This window comes from Desmodus rotundus, chromosome 13 (genome assembly GCF_022682495.2).
Source record: "Desmodus rotundus isolate HL8 chromosome 13, HLdesRot8A.1, whole genome shotgun sequence".
NCBI classification, from domain to species: domain Eukaryota; kingdom Metazoa; phylum Chordata; class Mammalia; order Chiroptera; family Phyllostomidae; genus Desmodus; species Desmodus rotundus.
Window position 1 is genome coordinate 71,921,806 of NC_071399.1, and position 22,784 is coordinate 71,944,589.

At 41.5% G+C, this 22,784-nt stretch overlaps 1 protein-coding gene across 5 annotated transcripts in view; it reads right to left on the reverse strand.

The window, feature by feature from the left end:
* Positions 1-255: 255 nt before the first annotated feature.
* Positions 256-22,784, reverse strand: part of KLF12 (KLF transcription factor 12) — a 417,210-nt gene continuing 394,681 nt past the window's right edge. For all 5 annotated transcript variants that reach the window (XM_053916601.1, XM_045201833.2, XM_045201835.3 and 2 more), the window contains one exon: positions 256-9,871. In XM_053916601.1, the coding sequence (XP_053772576.1) occupies positions 9,690-9,871 (182 nt within the window). In that variant the 3' untranslated portion in view covers positions 256-9,689. The remainder of the gene's footprint in view (positions 9,872-22,784) is intronic.

Sequence of the window (22,784 nt, forward strand, 5' to 3'; positions counted from 1 at the left end):
TTTGTATCACTTCATATTTCTGGACCTCATTTTAGTTTTACATTCATTAAAATATTAAGTTAGGAATCCCTCTTTGGGTGCTGGCTGTTATGAAATCAAAACCCAGTGCATTTTTAAATATAGAGTCTAGTTCTGTGTTTTAAATTACTACACAGAAATGGTAAAACTTTTCATAACAAAGGTTTAATTAGGATGGTTAATAACTGTGATTTCCAAAGTGTCTGAGTCAGCCTTAGTAATAATTAGGGAGTTTTGTTCCATACAAAATGCTTTATTTAGCCTTCATGCCTTCATTCAGATAATTATACAAATGCATACAGTTAAAGGTTTAAACTCTATTCAGTTCACAGCTCAATTCATAGGAAAGTTGAATACAGAAAAGCAATGCACCAACAGAATATGTCTGAGACACCATTAAAAACGATAACACTTGTTCATTTAAATCTCTGAGAATAGACTGGAATAATCATCCTCTGAGAGAATCTCATTAGGAGGGTCTCCCTTTACATTATCATAGGGCAAAAAAAAAATCACCATTTTACAGTAAAAGGAAAAAGCTCTGAGTATATTTACAATACATACACTATACATAAATACAAGAACAACACTTACATAATATTAATAAACTTATAATAGGGTTTGCCTACACACTACAGAGTATATAAATGCAGAGGAAACTATTGGGAAATTAGATCTTTAGATAAGCTGGAGAAATAAATTCATTTGTAATGAAAACTCTGAACAGAAAACCAAATGAAGATCTAATAAACGAACACATTTACTTGCCAGCATCACCGGGGGGTTTACTCTTTACTGTGCAGGCCTCCCCCTGGGCGCTCTCCCTCTTTGGGGCCAGGGACCCAAGAGTCTTCTGTAAAGTCACATCCGCCAAGTGAGCCTGACACAGCACATCTATTCAGTTTGCTGTGCAGGGGTTCAGGCCTGGAATAACCGTTTTGTAACCTAAAGGATGTTTCTGTATTTCACACAGATAGATCTTGTAATCCAATCACCAGGTATAATGAGCTAAGTGTTAAGGAAAAAGAAAAAGATGCCTGCTTGATTTGGCCAAAGATGATATTTTTCTTTATTCCCACATATGTGTTTTTCAAATGTGACTGATTTTTTTCAAAAGAATATGACATTTGAGCTGACCCCCCCACCCCCTACGCACACACCAAAAGCAACGTCTAGACTACTACTAATTATAACTAAGTCATTTTAAGTGGCAGGTGGGTATCTTAAAGGTGGTCTGCTCTCATCATTTCATAACACAGAAAGTTCTGAGTACATTCTTCTATGGACAAACATGAATTTGCTGGTTTCTCCTGTTTGAATAATGAGCGTGTTATGATGCACATAATTGCATTAATGATGCAGGATGACATAATACATAAGACGATGGTTTCAAGCTGGTTTTGTGAGTAGCTAGCTCACTTCCACAGAGGTGGTTTGCCATGTGATGCAATGCGCCCCACAGACACGAGCAAAACAAGGCTGCCACCACTCCGTGGGGGGGGGGTGGTGATGCTTAGAAATGAATTTGAAACACAACAAATTGTGGACAGACAAGTTGATAGGAAAGAGCCTTGAATATAGGCACCAGTGCCCCAGTTCAACAATACCCATCCAATGTAATAAAGTTTGAGGAACAAAATATATACTGTAGCCTGGATGTAATTACAAAACTCTGCTCTGGGAAAACTGAAAGCACAAGTAGGCCAAACGCATTTTCTATATAATGTTTTATGCTGTATCTTTGGAGCATGAAATTAGCAGAAAGGAAAGCTGTTGGGAGGTCTTTCAAATATCTTACTTCGAGATTACTTGGGCACTTCTACTAGAATTTGACCCACATACTACTACTCTTCCATTCACCCTCATTTCTCAACAACAAGAAGAAACCAATCTCTGTAACAGTTGCGGTAAGCCTGCTTTGGAAAAAGCAAGATATAATAATTCATACAAAGAGTCAGTGATTCTTGCTTTACACAAAGCGCAGACTCTTGTCTCAAACATTTTAAATTTCAGGAGATGAAGTCTAGAATGAAAAAAGTACTGATGTGACCATTTCCACTATTTGTCTCATTTCATCTCACTGAAAGTTGTGGTTTTGTTGTGGAGAAATTATTGCTTGTGAAACCCGATCAACTGAGAAGAGAGCCCCTCTCCGAAGTGGGCTGCGCACACAGAACACTTGCTTTCAGCACAGAAGGGAATTTGTTTGTGCGGGCTTTCTCTCTTCCCTCAGCCAAGTAACAGGGAGAAAGACCACAATCCGGGAGACTCATTTTCAGAAAAAGAACCACCATGAGAAATGACATTCTCTTAATGTTTTCTAAGTCCATTAGTACGTCTGTGAATCAACACTGCCAGAGACCTTGTCCTACACGCCAGAGGAGGAGCGCATTTCATTTCCCTAGTGTCGGACAGCTTCTCACCAAAAATTCAATTAAACTAACAATGCTATAAACAAATTATTTATACGATTATTTAAAACATTCCAAGGTGGTGCCCTTAGGTGGGAAGTCTGAAAAGGGCCGGTCTGTTATCTCTCCTTGCTCATGGCCTGAATGTTGGGGACTGCCACCCCATTAACAACCACGGGGAATGGGCTCTGTTATCGACAACCAGCTCCATGGAGGTCAAAGTTTCACATGTGCCTTCAGCAGAGTCTAGCAGGGCTACATAGGTGGAGGGGCTTTCAGTACACCTAAAGAAATACACAGATTCATAAAAACCCACTCCGGCTACAATGCTATGGAACAGGGAGGAGTTTTGATGATTTGGATCTTCAGGCCAAACATTTCGGAGGATAGTGGTATGAGGACAGTGACAGGTTCAGGGAGACATCCGCTTATTGCGAGTCCCTTTAGTGACCATCCACGTGTGAGTTTGGAGGAGAAGACAGGCTTCAAGTCTCTGTACCACTGTCCAATCATGTGCTCTATCAGGTCCCTGTATCTTGGAAAATATGACGACTATGCATCCACAATAAAAACTGCTTAAGAGTTAGATGTGGGAAGCTGGCTGCTGGGAACACACGTGCCGCGTGGGAAGAATACGGGCTTCAGACGCAGCGGCAGGTAGCTTCACAGCCCACTCCGCCAGTCGCTATTCCTCTGTTGGAGGAAACGCAGCCGCTCTCTCTGTGCCTCAGTTTCCCAGCCATAAAATGGAGAACTGTCATACACATGAGATGTGATGTGTCTAAAAATTACCCAGTGTGGTGCGTGGCACATCCTAAGCGTTTGATACACAGCCATTAGTTAACAGCTTGCTGAGGTTTTGACCTTTCAGGTTCCTCTCGTACTTCCCGACAACTCCCAGAAAGCAGCCCAGTCAGGAGACTTGACTGCGTGAGGTTAAGGAACCCAGCAGCTTTCCTTTGACACTTAGTCGGTTCTTTCACACCCCATCCTGGCTCATGTCCTTCTCCTTCTCCTGCTTTCTGAAACCTGGAGGAGGGGACACAGATGGCTTTCTAGGCCTGTGGTGTGGTTCTAGAGAACACTGCCCACCCTGGCCGTCCCCACTGTCTAAAGCCCGAGTGTTTAATTGCCATTATACTTTCTAAATTGCTCTGACCAAATGTTTGGCTCTGAAGGAGTATAAGTTTGCCGAGAGCCCTCAGTAGCTGTTTGGGTGGATCTGTGCTGAGATGGCAGGGCTGGAGAATTTCCAGGGCTCTTGTCTATCCACAAAATCTCGCCGTGTATTTCTGTTCCTGACTCCGCTTTTAGCAGTAGATAATTATAGGAAAGAGTTGTCAGGTTCTAAATGTAAATCTGGAAATTTCCAGGACTAACGGCAAACTTTGGCTCAAGGTGGGCTTACTAAATGTCAGTTACACTCCTATAGACATTTTAGGGATCAATGATTGTGTCGATATTCATTCCAAAATGGCTCCTAGATGAAAACAGAAACTATCAGGGAAACGGGAAACAAAGATGGATTCATGCATTTGATACTAGTGGGGAAAATAAAGTAAGACAAACAAATGTCTCTAGTGTTTTACTCTAAATAAATTGGCTTTTGTTAACTAAGCAAAACTTTTTGAGACCCACTCCGTGCTTCCTAAGTCTGGGGCAAATCACAGTGAAGTTTTTATCTCAAAATTAAAACTGCCATATGCCCTCGTGTATGTGGAAGGTAACTTTAATATTCAGATCGGCATTTTTACATTCTGTACGTAAGATTACATTAGTCAGTGCTCACGTAAACAAGATGGGGCATACTTCAAAAGACACAAGGGTATTTTTGTGGGTGTGTGGACAGATGTAATTTACTGTGTGCATGTGCGCATGTGTTCCCCAATGTAGAGGAAAAACCCAGCCTGAGGAGGAATTATTGCTGTGTAAAAGTACAGGGGTATCTCATTGGTCATACTGGTCATTGACAGGCACTTTGAGCTTTTAATTCCTTTCTGGAAATGGGCATTCGCTTACTACTACCGCCACTGTAGATTCCTTTACACACGTGGCCGTACCTATAACACTTAATCTTGTCAACACTTCGCTACTCCTAAAAGTATTCCCCCTGGAATTAAACAAGAAGAAACCCTGTATAGTTTTTTTGTTGGTTTTGTTTTGTTTTGTTTTTCATCAAGAACTCCTTGGTGGAGGCGGAAGATAACTGAGGGAAGAGAGCAATTGCTAGATGCTTCTCTTTGGCACAGGCAAACTCCCGTGCAGCTGTCTCCCCCTTTTCATGGGGAGACATTTTGAGGTTGGAATCAGCGGGCTGCAACTTAAAATGACTTCACTGTGTTTTCAACCCTCCTGGCTAACGTGAGACGAGTGGCCTCTCCGCTCCGCCAGCACACGGTGGGTGCGCTGTGCGAGAGTGGGGCCGGGCCCCCACAGCAATATCGCTAACTGTGTGTGAGACACAGAAGGCATACCTGGACAGGTTGTCTTTTTTTTATTGTGATGAAAACTAGAAGCTCTTTTCCCCAACATACTTCATCAAACTATTTACAACCTCTGAAAAATTTGTGAGTTTGAAAATACTTTTTCTATTATCACATAGGTTACGAATACAGTAAAATAGCTTCACTCTATTTTTTTAAAGATGCAGTATCCTCAATTTCATTTTCTTATGAAAACCTGAATTTCTATCGCAACTGCATGGTATTTAGCGTATTTAAAGTACCAATGGACATGGGTTGCGAAACAGACAACTCTATAATGAACCTGTGAAAATAGAGCATTTAAAATCTGTATGTACACTTCTTAACTATAAAATGCAGGCAAAGTCATATATCGCATTATAAGCTGGTTCACTAATAAGGTAAATACCTTACATTTGTAGACAGCATGGATTATTACAAATTCATTCTTTTAAAAAAGGGTGGTTGTTGACATTCAGGAGCCGCGTATGCAGGTGTGCGCACAGGTGTGCTGACCTGGCGGGGCCTGGGACGGTCGGCAGGGGGCAGTGTGGGGATAAGCAGAAATGTAATACGGAAGACACCGCTTGCCAAACCTCATTTCTAAACAAAACCAAATCAAAGCGGAAGATATTTGTAGTGAGATTCACTACCTCAGAAAAACTGAAGGAAGAGAGCTGGTCAATGAAGTTGTGGAATACATTTACTTCCTAAATCTACAGGCATTAGATTAGTAAAGAGCAAAATCTGAGATTATGGACTATGAGTATTAAGGCTTCCTGGGCCTATTTATGATTTGTAAGAGTTACCTCATGTTCAGTCCCTTATATGAAGGCTATAACTCAATATATCATGGATGCTGGTATTCTTAACACTGCTTAAATTCTGTCAATCCTTACTATAGATGTTAAGACACCTTTATAACAACATTATGGCTACGTTTCTAAGCAGTCATAACAACATAACAAAGGCGTATTGATACATTTGAAGGCCTCACCTCACCAGATTTATTCAACGGCAGCTTTGGTAAGTATAGTAAGTAAAGCACAGAATAAGGAATACTGCATCTTTACCCATACACATTATCATTCTAATGGACTGCTTTCAAAGTGCAGAATTACACTTATGTTGGAAACACAAATGGCAATTTGAAGTGAAAAAAAAGTTGTATAAAAATGACCACAAGCTTTGCATGAGCTATTGAAATTTCAACCATAAAGAGAATGGCCTTTCTAACCTGGAACCGGCACTGTAAACACTGTAGCTTTTTGTAAGATTTTCTCCCCTTGACAATCCTCTTCCTATTTTCCACTTAAACTTTAAAGTGAAAAAAAGTATTCTTTTTTCCCCAATGTGGTTTGTGTTACTGTTATTCAACTATTTTTTTTTTGAAAATAAATGTCCTAGAGTGTTTTGTGGACATGATGCCAGGCAGCAGTATGATCTCCAGGGTGAAGCCATTAGGAGTTTCAGAACACAAGACAAGTTACCAAGCAGGCTTCTCCGAATCCACACACAATTGACAGGATCGTGCTGGAGGATGATGGGAAAGTGCAAATTTTTTGTCTAACACCTTCAGATCAGGGAATCTATTTAAACTTCAAAGCCTGAACCTTATAACTTTTCAGATAATATTAACCCCCTTGAACTTAAATCTCCACAATGCAAAGAGATAGGCCTACTGTAGCTTCTCAAGTCAGTCCGCCACCTGGGTGGAAGTTCCCAAACCTGCTCACGTGTCCTGCTGAAAGGTGACTGACCAGCTTCAACTTTAAAACCAAAGAATGCTGCTAGTTAGGGAACATCTGACGAGTCCTCTGAATTCTACTTCTTTGCTGTTGTTCATCATCTACTGTGCTTTTTAAAAAGAGGCCACAATGGAAATAAGACGAAATAGAGGAGCCTTTTCTACACCTAAAGATATTCCCACTTAAGAATCCAATTCTTTCTCTCCCAAACTACTTTCCTTTCCATGGGAAAACTCCTACAGAAAACTCAACAGAGAGCTTTTGCTATGTCCCGAGACTAGCCCCAAGTAAGCTTCAGTCCTGGGGCTAGATCAGCAACTCATTCACTCCTTGTGCTTGGGTCCCGCCTTAGAAGTATGGACAAGTCGAAGGGGGAGCTGGTGTAACACTGACAGGTTTTCTCAGTTACCTTACTGTCTCAGCCTGGTTTCCACTTTCAGAGGATAAGGAGAAAAACTCACTTTCCTATGGTATTAGAGAGGAGCAGCTCATTTTGTTCGGTGCTAAATTTAAATCAAGCTGTCACTCAGGAAGCTCCCACTGCCTGTCAGTTCTATGAATTCTATAAACCATCTCTACCTGTAACACTCTGAAGACATCTCTCAGCACAGAACAGGATTGGCCCTTCTTATGAGCAGACAGAATTAAATCAAGTCTACACTTCACCTGAGCGATTCACTTGCTGCCTGCCAACTAGGTTCTGGGGCTAGTGGAGAGGGCTCCGAGGCTGTGTGCACCGCTCTGTTCTGTGCTGCAGACCAATAACCAATGCTGGCATGCATCGAGAAACCTTTTTTTTTATCCCCAATGGTCACAGGCCATGAGAAGTAGGAGTTACATACAGTACAGATAAAAAAATCTTTCCAGTCAGTTAAAAAAAACCCAGTGCCTGGTGGGTAGTAGATTGTGTAGCGAAAGAAGCTATTTATTAATGGAGTTGCAGCCCTTGTTGCAGAAAAAAGTGCCTGATGAATTTTTCAGACCTGGCAGAAAATGTAGAGCGCATATTTCTGAAGACAGAATTTGACCTGAAAATCATTATGCTGTTGCTTGAACGATAAAAAAAATTCTTTTAATACCATCCAACACAAATTGTCTTTGTTTCAAGGCTTATAGTTCTTGCTTCATCAGAGGAAGATTATCTGAATTAGAAGATGATTCTAAAAAGGATAATTCTGCAACTGTAAATTATTTCAGAATGTTCAAACATTTAAAAATGAGCTAGTAATATTGGGAGGTTAATTTGTGCGATTCCCAAAATCAAGTGTTTGTAATTAAAGTATATTGCAAAGGTCTATCTATATGCTGGTAACATTTATATCTAAGCTATAAAAAATCTTAACAACAACAACTAAAAACCTCACCAAGCCCCTTAGCCACATAAAGCTGGAAAAACAGCTTTTAGTGGGGAAAATAACATGATAATTTTTCTGAGAGAATGCTTGTTGGTGATGTATTGCTTTGTTTACTGTATAATTTGCTAACTGCCAAAAAGGCTCATATTTTTCGGGGGTTGATGGGACTGTAATTTCCTCTCACCCTCAGCCTAGGATGAGGGGTTCAATGTCCCTGCAGAGGCCGACGCAGAACCACTGAGTCCTGATACAGTTTAGAAAATGAAATCTGTGTAGAAGAACCTGCTGGAGAGTCACTGCTCCTTGGCTCTCCGAGTGAGGAGACTAGCACCGTGTCAGGCTTTCCTCGGGGAGCACTCCCTCTCCACTGACTTGGGTCCAAGGAGGGCTGACCCATTAACCCCAGCGTTAATGCCCTGCCCTGCCTCCCTGGCCTTTCTAGCCACCAAATAACCATTTTCAAACAAGCAAAGGGGAGCATAATCTTTAATTGTGGTAGTCAACCAGTCAGGACAACAAACAGCAGAGAGATTACCTCAGTGCTGTAAATGTAACCAAGACATCTAAAATGTTGGGGTGTTTCTTACAATCCCTTTAGTAAGTATGAAAATCGGTAACGTGAGTCCTCAGTGAAGTTATTGTAGGAAAGTCCTTTTATTCATTATTGCTTTTCTCCTCAAGAGGCGCATTATTTCCATCTCTGCTTTGTCTGATTTTTCACGTTCACTGACTTTGCCTGGGCAGCCCCACCTCTTCTTACCTTGGTGCCAGTGTGTCTAAGAAAGGTTTTTTTTCCCCCCCCTGATTCCTTGTAATCAAATACTAGGGCCAGGAAGAGATGATGCCCAGGTGACAGAACACTGCAATTTGAAGTGGGGCAGTAGTTTTTTTAGACAGGCTCTTCCTATTCAACTACAGAACAGCCCTGTGCCAGTCCGTGCCAGGGCGGACAGCGGGACTGGACGCCGACTGAAATGTCGCTGCCCCTCTGCTCGAACAGATGAACGAAACAGAATCAAAACAAAACAAAAACAATCAACAACAAACAAATGAAAGGTTCAATGTTGGTTTTCTTCAGGGCATGGCATAATGACAAGTTGCGGGCGATATCTAGCTGCTGCCATCGCTATTGCAAAGGGCTACCCGGGTGCCCCTTTACTGCAGGTAATGGAACCTCTCCGACACCTTCTTCTTTTCTACGTTCATGCGGCTTGCTGGTAACGGGCTGGAGGTGCATTCTGTCTTACTCAGATGGGAACTAAAATTTCTGTAAAAAGGGGTTCAGGGGTGGGACGATGGGAGAATAATCCCAATTTACAAGGTCTTGCTCTAGCCATCAATTTGTGGTAGACGACCTTTAAAGTATCAATAACAAAATGTCTGACAGCTCAGAAAATGTACAAGCTACAAACATCTTTAAATGGCAGAGTACACAGCACGGAAAACTATGCCTGTCTCGTCAGCATTTGCGTCACCGATCTCCCAGGCCAGCGTGAAGCCGACTCTCGTGGAGTCGCGATGGGGTTTACCTTCAGACCGTAAGGAGAAGTGTTCCTTCTGTTTCCTGCTCTGGTTTCAGACATCGTGGGATGGTGATGCCCTTTTGTGTTAACACTGTGAAGGGGATTCAGCCCTGCTGAACTGGGTGCCGCCAAGAGATCCAGCTCTTTCACTCAGCTGGACAGGCAGCATTCCTCACACCAGCATGTGCCTCCGGCGGTGCAGTGCCAAGTGATCCGACCGAGAAAAGCTGCGATCACAGTCCGCGCACTTGAATGGCTTCACTCCCGTGTGTTTGCGGTAATGCCTTGTCAGTTCATCCGAACGAGCGAACTTCCAGGTGCAGCCCTCCCAGGTGCACTTGTAGGGTTTCTCCCCTGGAAGAAACAAAGGGACATGCGCTTTGGTGCTCCATCACTTTTCAGGAATCGCCAAGCCAGAACTCTGCACTGGGAAGTGGCTGTTTTCAATGGATTTTCCATTTGGTAATCCTTTGTCAGGAAGCCAAACCATCCCAACAGCAGGTTTGGGGTGAGAGAAATGGGGGTTTCAATCTCATCTTTCCTGCTGTGACATCTGGCAACTTAGTTAACACCTGCATCCTCAATGGTATATTACAGGTATATTACTCTGCAGTCAAAGTACCAAAAGGCACAGACCTGATGGCTCCTGGATATAACGACCTCTAGTAGCCTACAATGGGATATTAGAACTCTATTCAGGTTGATTTGGCTCTAAGGTGGAAACAAATTAATTAATTATGCTTTGTTTCAATACTCCAAATGGGGATCACTGAGATGGTTAAGGCTATTTTAGGGTACAATGCCCATTTATCAGTCACTGCAAATATACACAAAATTTCATTAAAATGTAAAGCACTCCACCACCACCAGAAATGAGGTATTAAGTACATATTATTCATAAATATCTATTTTTTGCCCATCTGTTGGGAAGAAATCCGAGTTATCTTAATGGTGTAAAGTTTAAATACCTTTCCCAGTGACAGGAATTAGGACAAGCCCTGAGGAATCACTGGGTTGGTTTTTAGGGGAGAAACTCGGAGTAAAAAGCAGTCTGAAGAAGTATGTAACTTGACCAAGTCCCTCAGTCAACTTGTACGGACAGTAAAATATGCAAAGGCTTTGCTGGGAAAAGATACGCTATCCATTGTCCAAAGGAGCTCCCGGGGGAGCGGGACAATAGCTGACCCAGGTGAGCTTTTTCCTGGCTCCCATTCAGAATGGGGGCCCTGTCCCCAGGCAACCCCAGAAATACTGATCTCTCCTCCCTCCTTCCATCCGACAGTTCGCAACATGCTGCCCCGCCACACGTGGCACCTGGTGAAAGGGCCCAAGAAGGGAAGAGAGCTATTTATTGACTGGTACTGTAGAGCTGCAAATGGTGTATTGTTAACCCCACTTGACAGATGAGAAAACTGAGGCTCAGTGTAACTTGCCCAAGGCCAGTAAAAAGATGTGTTTGGCTCCAAATCTAGTGTTTTTCACTAGGCGACCACTGAAGGGGTAATTCTCTCCTCATCTACCTTTGTCACACCTTCAGACAGGTAGTGCTACTTTCTTAGGTACTCCCAAATTATTCACTTTCTATTTCCATTAAATCACTGATCACAATAGAGCATACAGATTTTGTTTTGATGTCTTTCTCCTCTACCAGTTTCTGAATACAGGGAGGTCAAAGAGCAGGTCTCCTCCATTTTAGTACCTGCAGAGGCTACAATATGTGCCAAGCAAGTGCTCGAATGAGTTACTAAAACTGGAACACACACACACACAGGAAACTAATAAGCTCTGTAAGTGAGATGTACAAGTAACGCCTACGTATGAACACTAGACTGAACTGGACCCCACATTTTTCATGTAACTGTTAAATAAATGCTAATTGTAGCAAATGACCCTTTCAGAAGTGAGTGAATAGTTCAGGCCAATGAAACGTGGAAATATTGATGCACTTAATTGTGGCCAACCGACAGCTCCAGGTTACTCGGAAGCCTACTGACTGAGTGAACCCCAAACATCAACTCCTGACTCCCTCTGGGATGTCCTACGAAGACAAAAACCTTTTGCAGGTGTCTATTGACCAGAATTAGAAAAATAAAAAAATCAGCAAAATCCCTAACTTAAAAAGATTGGGAGGGCAGGGCTACTATACAGTGTATCAAATGGCAACTGTCAACATGCTTTTATTCACATGTCATCCCTTTACGATTTTTAAATTTACATCATGAACATGGGTTTTAATACATTCAGCTTCATATAAATGATGTTTTCATCCTTGGGGCACTGAGCTCAGGCAGCTGACTCTTTGTCAACAACAGGCATCTCCTGGCTATCCCCTCTGTTACTATGGAAGCAGCTGCAGAGAGAAGAAGGCCTAAAAATAGAGGGTTTTCTTAATCGGGAAAAAGCATTTCTCAGTTGTGTGGTAGGAGGGTGGGTGTGTCTACAGTGGTGAGGAAATGTCATATGAGCATGACTGGGGTCAGACAAGCTGCTGGACCCTCAACTGACCATTCCTGGTCAAGTGTGAGGAAAAGGCTCCGTAACTGGGATGGGCCTGGAAGGTGAGGAAGGGCAAAGAGGAGACAAGAGCTTCCCATTACATTTCAAGAAGGGCCTTAGAGGCAGGTATGGACTGCTGTAGGGACACTTTATTGTCTCAGGTGCTCTGTGGATGTCCTTGTATACCTAATTAGGCACTTAATATTCTCTAACTTCTTCCTCAAGAGTTATAACAGTTTACTTTTGTTTTACTTGTTTAATAATGGTGTATATGTCCTCTCCACGTGAAAATCTACTGCAGCCAAATCCAGCCTGTGGCTTGTTTTGTTGTTCAATGTACAAACCAAGAATGACCTTTAAATTTTTAAATGGTTAAAAAAGATCAAAAGAGGACTATTTTGTGGCCAATGAAAATTACATGAATTCAAATTTTAGCATCCATTAATTAGTTTTTTTAAAAAGATTTTTATTTATTTACTTTTACAGAGAGGGGAAGGGAAGGAGAAAGAAAGGGAGGGAAACATCAATGAGTGGTTGCCTCTCACCTGGCCTCCAGTGGGGACCTGGTCTGCAACCCAGGCATGTGCCCTGACTGGGGTTTGATGCCCTGAATGGGAATCAAACCAGTGACCCTTTGGTTTGCAGGCCGGCACTCAACCCATTGAGCTACACCAGCCAGGGCATAGTTTTTACTGGAACACAGCCACTTTAATTTATTTACATATTGTTGATGGCAGTTTTCCAGCGATGGCAGAACTGAGAGTTGCAGCAGAGAATATACAGCCTGTAGTGCCTACAATATGTTCTGATATCTTGTAGAAACTCTGCAGATCCTCTGCTTTTTGCAGACACATCGTTAGTTTGGGATGGGCGGGTGACGGGATATTTTGGCTGTAGAATGATCACTTATTCTCAGCTTAGGGCCTCAGTTAAAATTCTAACAGTCTTCTCAGAGATAAACACACACTATTTCCCATCAAATACTTTGAAATGAGAGTTGTGGACATCAGAAAATGAGTGGTTCTCTGAGTTTGAATCACCTGATTCAATCAGAGTTTAAAAAATATTGTCAGGGTCTTTTCTGCTCATTAAAAAATTAAGGTCAGGGTCAGGATGGAGGAGGGTCAGGAATACAATCGTGTTACAATGGGCCCTGTGACAACGGGCCCTGTGAACAATGACAAGTGACTGTTCTACTGAGTCTGGGAAGGGGGACACATAGAGGGAAGAATCAGAAAGTAGGAGCTTAGATGTTTGGCAATGATTCTAGGACGGATATTTTAAAGGGAAGGAGCAGGGAAAGCAACAAGTCAGGGCAATGGTTTCTGTGAGCACACAAATGTGGACTGAGGAAACTTAGTGAAAAGTCTGAAATGTGTTCTGCGAAGTGGGATCAAGCACAATAAGCGATCATAAAAGGCAAAGGTGGCAAAATGGGTGAAGGTGGCCAAAGGTACAAGCCTCTCCTCATAAGTCATGGGAGGTAATACACGGCATGGTAGCAATATAGTTAATAAGGGTACCGTCCTGTATATTTGAAAGTTGCTAAGAGATCTTAAAAGTTCTTATCACAAGAAAAAAATATTTGTATCTATGTGTGTTGCTGGAAGTCAACTACACTTATTGTAGTGATCATTTTGTAAGATGGTCATTTTGTAACGTATAAATATCAAATCATCGTGTTGCACACCTGAAACTAAGGTGTTGTATGTTAAATATGTCTCAATAAAAAAAACCAAACAAGGGAATGGGCCTCAAAAATACAAGAGGCATATACTTTCCTACATGTGAATAAAACCAATGAAAATAACATATAAACTTATAAGTTATGAGAGGCTAAGTGATTAATGAAGGCATGTAACAAAGAAAATGAACCTCATCTTGTGAGGGGTGGAGGGAGAAAGTATACTGAAAAATAACAAACTTAATTATCTGAGTGATGAATGAGTTTTCCTTGAAAATGTTCTTACACAAATGTATGCCTTCTTTTTAATACCCCCAAAGTCATGCATAACATCCCTTGCCCCATTGCCTCCTTAACAAAACTCACTGTTATGGGTATGACGTATTATGAAATATGTCTCCAGATTTCAAAAAAAGAAAGAAAAGAAAAAAAGAAAGCAGGAGGGTTTTGTAGAAAACACTGTCTTCAAATCTCTGAAGTCAGAGGCTGAGCTATGGGGACGGGGAAGAGGGGAGGGCCACTCTGAGTAGGCAGAGAGCTGGCTCCTGTCCCTGCTCAGGAGAGACCTACATTTTGAGTACACCCAGTGTCTAGCACTTGATTAAAAACAAAAAAACAGTGCATGCTCTCTTTGAACTTTGAAGTCAAGTTTTAAAAAGAGATACAAGAGCAAATTTAGTGGCTACTACATGGCATTAAACAGCATATTTTATATGCTTGTGCTTTGAAACAATTAAAAGGGTATAATCTTATAAACAAATTAAAATAACATAAACTAACTTCGTGATATTAATAAAAACTAATTAAAATGGTGGATAACTTTGTAAGATATGTTCTAGCATGCATAAATGATCCCTGAAGAATATAATGAAAGAACAGAGAGTTCTAACTTCTTTGCTTTAAAATGTTGCTAGAAAATAGAAAGTTAAATTTAATGTTAAAAAGTCAGTGAAAAACAGAATGGTAGGTAATTTCCTGTGAAAGGCTTCCTATGAAAAGAGTTGCCTGGACGATAAAGGAGGCAGGCATCTCCCCGGGGCCCAGGCTTTCACTGCTCGTGGCTGCTCTGCGTCTGGCTGAGTGACGGCGACGCCAAACGTGCTTTCTTGTGACTTCTTCAAGAATCGTGAATTGTCCTCAAAGTCATTTGAACTAGAATCCTGCAGGTGTATTATTCAAAACTGTTTTCCCTAGAAATAAGCTAAAAATGGAGATAGGCTGTCCGCCTTCTTTACTCCTTTCGTCTGGCCCACAAGCACTCTCAGAATCCCTTGTGGCAATAACTTCGAAAATATATGTTGCATTTTCCAAAGTACTTGAGAGTTTTGACTGCACCGACAGATCGTCTTTGACTTTTCTTATATTAATCCTACAGAATAGGGCAATGGTAGAAAACGGCATGGCGTATGTCTTTACCAATAAGTTTTAGTGAGTGATTTTTGTTTTTTAAGTTGAAACATTAAGTTGCTACTGTACAAGAAAAATCAAAGGACAAGAGCTGAGTAATTGGGAGCTTAACGCTATCCCCCTTCCCTGGGGATGGGAGGGTGGGGGTAGGGGGTTTATTAACTTCCCAATCTTCAATTCTGAAGTGAAGGTCTCCATGTGCCAAGACAAATCCATAAGCCATTTCTACTTTCGGTATTTAACGAAAAGAACCTGACCATTTTTCAGAACAATTTCTGTCCTCTTTCAGTTCCTTAAAACGAAAACCTGGGTTAAACTATGGAAACCTCTGAAAAATAAAAATGTTAACTAAAACTAACAGCAAGAGCTTCTGTTTACCAAAGTTAAACAGTCCTGTAAAGATTAAAATAAGAACACCCCCCACAAAAGAGAGTTAGTTCGTTTTGATTCTAAAATATTAATTTTAGCTCCACATTTGGGGTTACATTGAATATAAGTCGCTATGCATTTCAGCCTGTGTGTGCATTCACAGTCATTATTAAAATAGAATTCTAATGAAGTGTCCTGGGAAAATGAAAACTCACATCAGGGTTTTTTTTTTTTGAAACAGTCAACAAACTGATTTATTAAGAGAACTGCTGTCTCTTTCAATTTTAGTTAAAGAAAAGGATTAAGAGTCACTAAACGCATTTCCATGACATTTACCCAGCCGAAGGCATAATAAAGTCTAAAGAAAACACCAGGTATTGAATGGATTCCCAAAACTCACGAAACAAAAATAACTTTTTCAGGTACCTCCCATTTTACCGTCTAACATGCTGAAAGGTAAATTTGTACTGAGACAAAAGACAGGTGCCCTTTCGTATTAAAATGATGTGTGAGCAACACAGAGGAGGAATGTGCCGTTTGAAAAAGCTTGGGTCAAACAAAACACCCATGTTCTCACATCAGCTTCGCTATTATTTTCTCAGGCAACTGAGAAGGAACACCTTTTGCAACAGGAAACAGGCATTTTCTTTGGTTCAGAAGTACATTTCTGAAATAATTCCCTGTTTAACTTTTATCAAAGGGGGCCCCAGACACTGACAAATGAACTTCGTTACACTCGAGGCCAACATATTTGCAGTGACAATCTGCTCCACTTGAGGGATGGTATTTGCATATGAGGGAGAAAAAAACAGAATCAAGATTCCTATCTTGTCTTCTGGTTTCTGTTACACTAGTTCATAAAAGTTCAAAGAATTTTAGATCTGGGGAAAAAAAAATTAGGGACTTTTAAATGAGAAAACAGGAGGCTAGAGCTGAGAATACAAGGCCCCTAATGCGGCTAGGGGTGGACTGGGCTGCTTTCCCTCTGGGTGCTGTAAGGTGGCATAGAGGAGCACTGGCTTTGCAATCAGGGAGAGTGCGTGGGCCAGTGCAGGCTCTGCTGATTGACAGTTCGATCTCAGACTAGGGAGGTGAGCTTTCTGAGACACAGGTCCCCCACTTGTAAATGGGAACCCTATTCTTACAGCACTGTGGAGAAATTTAGAAATACACAGGCCAGGTGCCTGGCAAATGACTGGTAACCAGTAAAAGGTATTCAATTTTAAAGTTATGACAGTCAAAACTTTTGCTTTTGTTAAGAAATATAAATAAAGAGTTAAAATTAGATCCTTTTTGCTATTTATAAGGAAACGAATTACGGTTTTCAGGTAATTAGATACCTATGCTAATTTTGATTTTCCCAACATTTTAAATATAAAACTACTTTTTTAGGCCAAAGGGACCCATCTGCTCTATAATTTGTTTGATCCATTTGGTTTTGTCAATTCAATCAAACAAATATTCAATGTCAGTCTTCGCGCCACTGGATTGTCTGGACTGAATGAATTGACTATCTTTTTTATTATGTGTAAACAAGGCCTTCCCCGTGCAATTCTATAATGGATCTCTCTGACAAAAATAACACTGTATCTGTTAAAGCAGACAGCACTTTCCATTCACCACACTGGCTCGAAGGGCTTTCCGGGTTTGAGCTCATTTAACTTTGACAACTTCCTGATGAAGTGGCTGGGGTAACCAGCCCCACTTCACCTGAAATTAGCATGTAGCAGAGGCAGGATTTGAACCCTGGGAGACTAGCACCAAAGCTCACAATTTTAATCAATGCTCTGTAATGCCTCTCAACACTTGAAATCACTGCTTGAATAAATCAGGATATCTGCTTGGAATTGGACAAGCAGACTGCGGATGTGAGTTAGTCATTGCAGGACAGACAATGTGCTAACATAACACAGTGGCTTAGCCCCTCTCATCTAGAAATCAAATATAAACAAAAATATCATATAATCAACACATTATTCAAAGCAAAAAGTTCAAGGTCTAAGACAGTACTGTACTTGGCTGTTCCGAGTTTATTTCCATGTGTTGACAATATTTATTTTCCTAAGTTTCTGGTTACTTTTTCCTCCGTTTCTTTTGCAGAGACCTCTTCCTTGACTTGTTACTAAATGTTTTCCAGGATTTTGACTTTGACTTCTCGTCTGTATATGTTTTCCCTGGCTCCCACCACAACGTGTAAGGGAAAGATGCTGAAGTGTCTACGCCTCAGTCTTTCTCCTAAGCACCGCAGAGAATATAAGACATTTGTAACTGACAGCCCGAAAGCAACCTCAGCATGACAAAACTTTACGCAGCATCTACCACCTAAACAAGATATGTTCCTCCTTTTGCTTTTCCACCTGGAAAAAAAAAGGCAACCTCATCTACTGAGGTATCAAGTCATAAATATCTCCACCTGGAGAGATTTCTTGGACTCTTTCCTATCTGTTATTCTCTACCTGCCCCAGCCTGACGATTACATCTGCCAGTTCTGCCTTCCAAATCCCTGTCTACTCCCCTCTCCGGTTTGCCCCTACTCTGGTGGTCCACTGTCCTCTTTAGGCTCACTCTTTAGGCTCCCCTGTCCTTTCTCGAATACCCACTCCTAATGGTTCTGCTTCCCTGCCTTCTGTCTGGCCCTCTCCAATTTAGTGTCTGCATTGCATTGAAGGACAACTTCCTGAAAGCCAGTCTGACCACGTCCCTCGTTGGCACGCTGGCACACCTGTGTTAGAGCTGTCATCACACCCCTCCGTCACTGGCGGTTTTCCTATTATGTCTGCCCACCCCACTCAGCAGCGTGGAATGAGCTCGGCTTTGAGCTTTGTCCATCACTGTATCCCCAGGGCCTACCTTAGTGCTCTGTGCTAAGAAATGCTTAGTGATACGTGGATGAAACTTTAATTCAAATACTTCTTATTCTTTTAAAAGTATGATACATAAGAGACAACATAAGAGTAATCTATTTTGTGAAACAAAGAGAGTATTGCTTGCATTCTCCTCATTCTGCAATTTTATCCTATTCCAGTGAATTGGAATACATATTTTTGAGGGAGGTAGGGGAGACAGAAAAGGGAAAGGAGGTCAAATATATGGTGATGGCGGGACACTTGACTTTGGATGGTGAACACACAATGTAACATACACATGATGGATTATAGAATTGTACACTTGAAACCTGTATAATTTTATTAACCAGCATCACTCTAATAACTTTAATAAAGCTAAAAATAATAAAAATATTGAAACCTAAAAAAAGAGGGCTCAAACCATGGAAGGATGTGGGGGAATCTTAAATGCATATTGTTAAGTGAAAGAAGCCAATCTGAAAAGCCTATACACTCAGTGATTCCAACTAGATATTCTGGAAAAGACAAAACTCTGAAGACAGTGAAAAAAAGATCAGTGTTTGCCAGTGACTTATGAGAGTGGAGGGATGAAGGAGAGATGGACGGAGGGATGAGTAAGCAGAGCACACCGGAGTTTTAGGGCATTGAGACTATTCTGTCAAGCAGTAATGGTGGGTACATGTCCTTATATATTGGTCTAAACCCATAGAATGTACAACACCAAGAGTGAACCCTAATCTGAACTGTGGACTTCAGTTAGTAACAATATACCATCATTGGCTAATCAGTTGTAACAAAATGTACCGCACTAAAGCGAGATGTTAATAATAAGGGACACCAGGCAGTGGGGGAGGAGGAAGCATGTGGAAGCTCTCTAAACTTCCTGCTCACTTTTCTGTAAACCAAAAACTGTTCAAAAAATAAAGTCTGCTCATTTTAAATGACATGTATATTTGTTTTCCTTTTGAAATATATATGTATTTGAAAAGGAAAATAAATTTGGAAGGCTTTTATTTAAAACTAGAGACACTTAAAGGTCTGGTCTGCAAACAAATACCTCTGTATCTCTGTTTAAACTTTTGAAATTAGTAACACAGTATATGATTGATATATTTACTTTATAATTATTCTTGTTCTTAGTTATCAAGATTTTTACTGAATTACCTTAAGCATTAGAAATAACCATTATTTTTATATATTCTTTAGTGGAGAATATATTTTCTCCAAAAACAGTCCTTCATTATTGTTAATAATTCTGTTAAGACCACAGATTTTAGGTAACTAATAGTTAATTTTGCCATTTAGAATAAGACGACCACCAATCATAATCCAGTCACTCTTTGGCAGAGCGTGAGAAAGTACACGGGCCGGGGACATAATTACCCCACTCCTCCTTACAACACAGTTCTGATGGTGGTGTGGGTAGAGTAAAACCAAAAGCAAAGGAAGAAAAGTGGGGAGCGTGGTCATAACTTTAACTGTCCACCATCACTGATGATTTATGTGCTAACGACAAACAGATTTAAGGATTGGTCGGCTGTTTTAGAAGCCTTTACTTCTAAACATATAAAAAAGATAAACAAAAAGATATATAAATAGGGCACCTAGAGCACTGGTACCTACATTCCGGTGAGTGCACATCATAGGTCCAGTGTGTTCTAAAGAGTAACTCCCTTTGACAGGTTACAGTAACTCCTTGTCCACAAACGAAAACAAATGCAATACTTTCACAGCATTTTGTTGCCCATCCGGATTTTTTGGTTTCCTTTTGAGAGACGGCGCTTTGGTGCTTGTGCACATGGGCAGGTGAGATTCACCAGACCCAGGGGGCCAGGACCAACAACCCCTTTGGTGCTGCTGTAGCAACAGGTATCTCAGGGCTTTCCTATCATGCTTTACGGGGTGGATATTTGGGGATGTGGTCGTCTCCCGATCAGATTTACAACTGCTGGCTGCCTTCCTCTTTACATCACACCCATCACTATTCCCAGAGCTGACGTCCCACAAGCCCTCCAGAGCTGCCTGTTTGATTTAATTATTGATGCTTCTGGTCCTGGTCTTCCCACTGGGTTCCTCGCAAAGTAAAATTGTAGTAGACTGGGATGCAAGACCAGTTCAAGTGAATGAGAAGCCTTAAAAATAGACCATTAAAAGTCACTTGCTGTTTTATTACTTCAAAGTACTTTAATGACCAACTCTGAAGAGGCAGGCACTGCAGGTGAAGTGTGGCCCCGGCGGGGAGGGGACTGGCAGGTTATGAGCAAGCGCGTCTGGCAGCAGGTGTAATGACAACAGGACAGGTTCTAGAAGCCGCGATTTGAATCTCAGCTGCCCCACTTGTCTACTACGTGACAGGGGACAAGGGTTCTAACCTTTCGAGGGATTCGCAGATGTGATTCAACTGTGGGAAGCATGAGCAGAGCTGAGCACTGCACACGGGACCTGCCCGGTTCGACGGAAGCACCTGCTCTCTCCCACCTGTGGCTTCCATGTCTGTTCACAGCATCTGTACGCCTGGCCACACACGGCAGAGGGCTTCCAAGTCCCCTCTCCCCTACCTTCGTGTCCACTCTGACGTCACGCCCTGTAGTTTCTGCTGCTCCAGTATTTCCCACATACCTTCCTTTCTGAGCCTCAAACTGCCGCACCAGGGACATTTCCAAGTGCTTCGGGGTCATGGAGGATGGAATGCTACCTGCCTAGGGAAGGGGGGCGGTCAGAGGCAAGGTGGCATGGAGGCAGTTTCAAAAAAATAAATTGTTTCCCAACTGAAGAGGCAAGAAGAAAGGGGGCACTTAGGCCATTATGGGTAGGGGGAAGAATGTGGGCACGCCTGGACATTTGTTCATTTGTGTGGCTGAGGAATAGGGGGCTCTAGGGGAAGGGTCGGCAATGATGCTGAACAGATAAACAGGATGAGAAGGGCTTGCATGCTCTGCTTGGGAAGGTGTCCTCAAACGCCCCGGGGCACAACAGACAGCTCCCCTTGCATCCCATTGTCATTTTGCTTGTACCTTTGACAGAGGGCTTTGCACATTTGACCTTTGTTATGACTATTTTGATGAGTCTTACTGAGTACACTCGTGGACAAGGTCATTGGTGATGGGGGCTATGCTCCTTCCTGCCTTTTCCAAGAAGAAAATCTATAGAGCCTCAGACCTGGAAAGTTCTCAATGTATATTTGTCTCATTGAATTTGTCTATGAATGGGTCCTTTCGAAAGTCTGACTATGTGAAGTACATTCTTTAAAAGATTATTGACACTCTCATTTTATCAAAATAAAGACAAAAGGGCTCATTCAACAATGGTTAGCTTTACTCCAACTTTTTCTAAATTATATAAATTCTAAATCAGTAGCATCTGAAGTAGAGAGACAGGTGATTGCGCTAAGCATATACTACACTATCCAAACTTTTTTCTTGAACCTACTGCTCACAATAACAGCGTATATCTACACCAATACCCATACAGCCGACCTCCATTCGACAAGTAATTATGGAGTCTCATGACGTGTTAGTCACCTCATTTACTGGGGATACAAAAATAAGGTTGTCCCCTGTGGTAATTCTGTGACAGGGTGCTGCGTTTATGTTCAACGTTAAAACAAAAGAAGACGGGAGACTCAAAGAAGAGCCTGTCTAGTTCACCATTCAGTTAGGGATCAAAGACAGATTCCCACTTTTGTCTCCTGACTTCACATTTAGTGCCATTTCTTTTATGGTTTTCTATTTCTCAGCAGTGACCGACAGGGCTCATAGTTGTGAGCTGTTTCACTAGGACTTACAAACAACCTATGCAGAGAGGATTTTTACCTGAAAAATGTCAGCTTGCTCTTATGTGATTAATTATCTTGGGATCACTAAGCCCTATGCTCTACCTAACAATGACTCCAGACAGAGGGTCTGATGCGGAGCTTTATATGGAACGAGTTATTCAATTAACAAAGATGTGAATGTACAGGCAGCACCCTACTGCCGAAGGTGAGGTCTAGCAACCGCACGACTTGTAAACAAAGGCCACCAAGATTCACAGCTGTCACCAAGCCCATGCTTTTCTTTGTAGGAGTATCATCAAACCATTTCAGAATCTTATCCAGTAAAGTAAGATGTCAAGTTAGAAGCAAGAAATATAGGAAGAGCAGTGAGAAGGAATGAGCCAAGTAAAAAAGTGAAAAGGGCAGCAAGCATCCAGGATTGATGTGTGTATGTGTGCATTCCAAATGCATAATCGTGATCAGGTATTAATCAGAGCACATGATATTAATTACAAAGGCTTCATTCTTTACGGGAAGAGCTAAATAATGCATCATTTCCTTCATTTGTAAAAGTAGGAAAGGACCTGTCTTAGAGACTTTTAAATCGAAACTTGTCCATATTTTAAAAGCATCTGTATGAGTTAATCTCCTTGATGTGTAAAATTCATGTATGAAAACATTTTGATCAAGCCAGACAGATAAGAGAGGTGA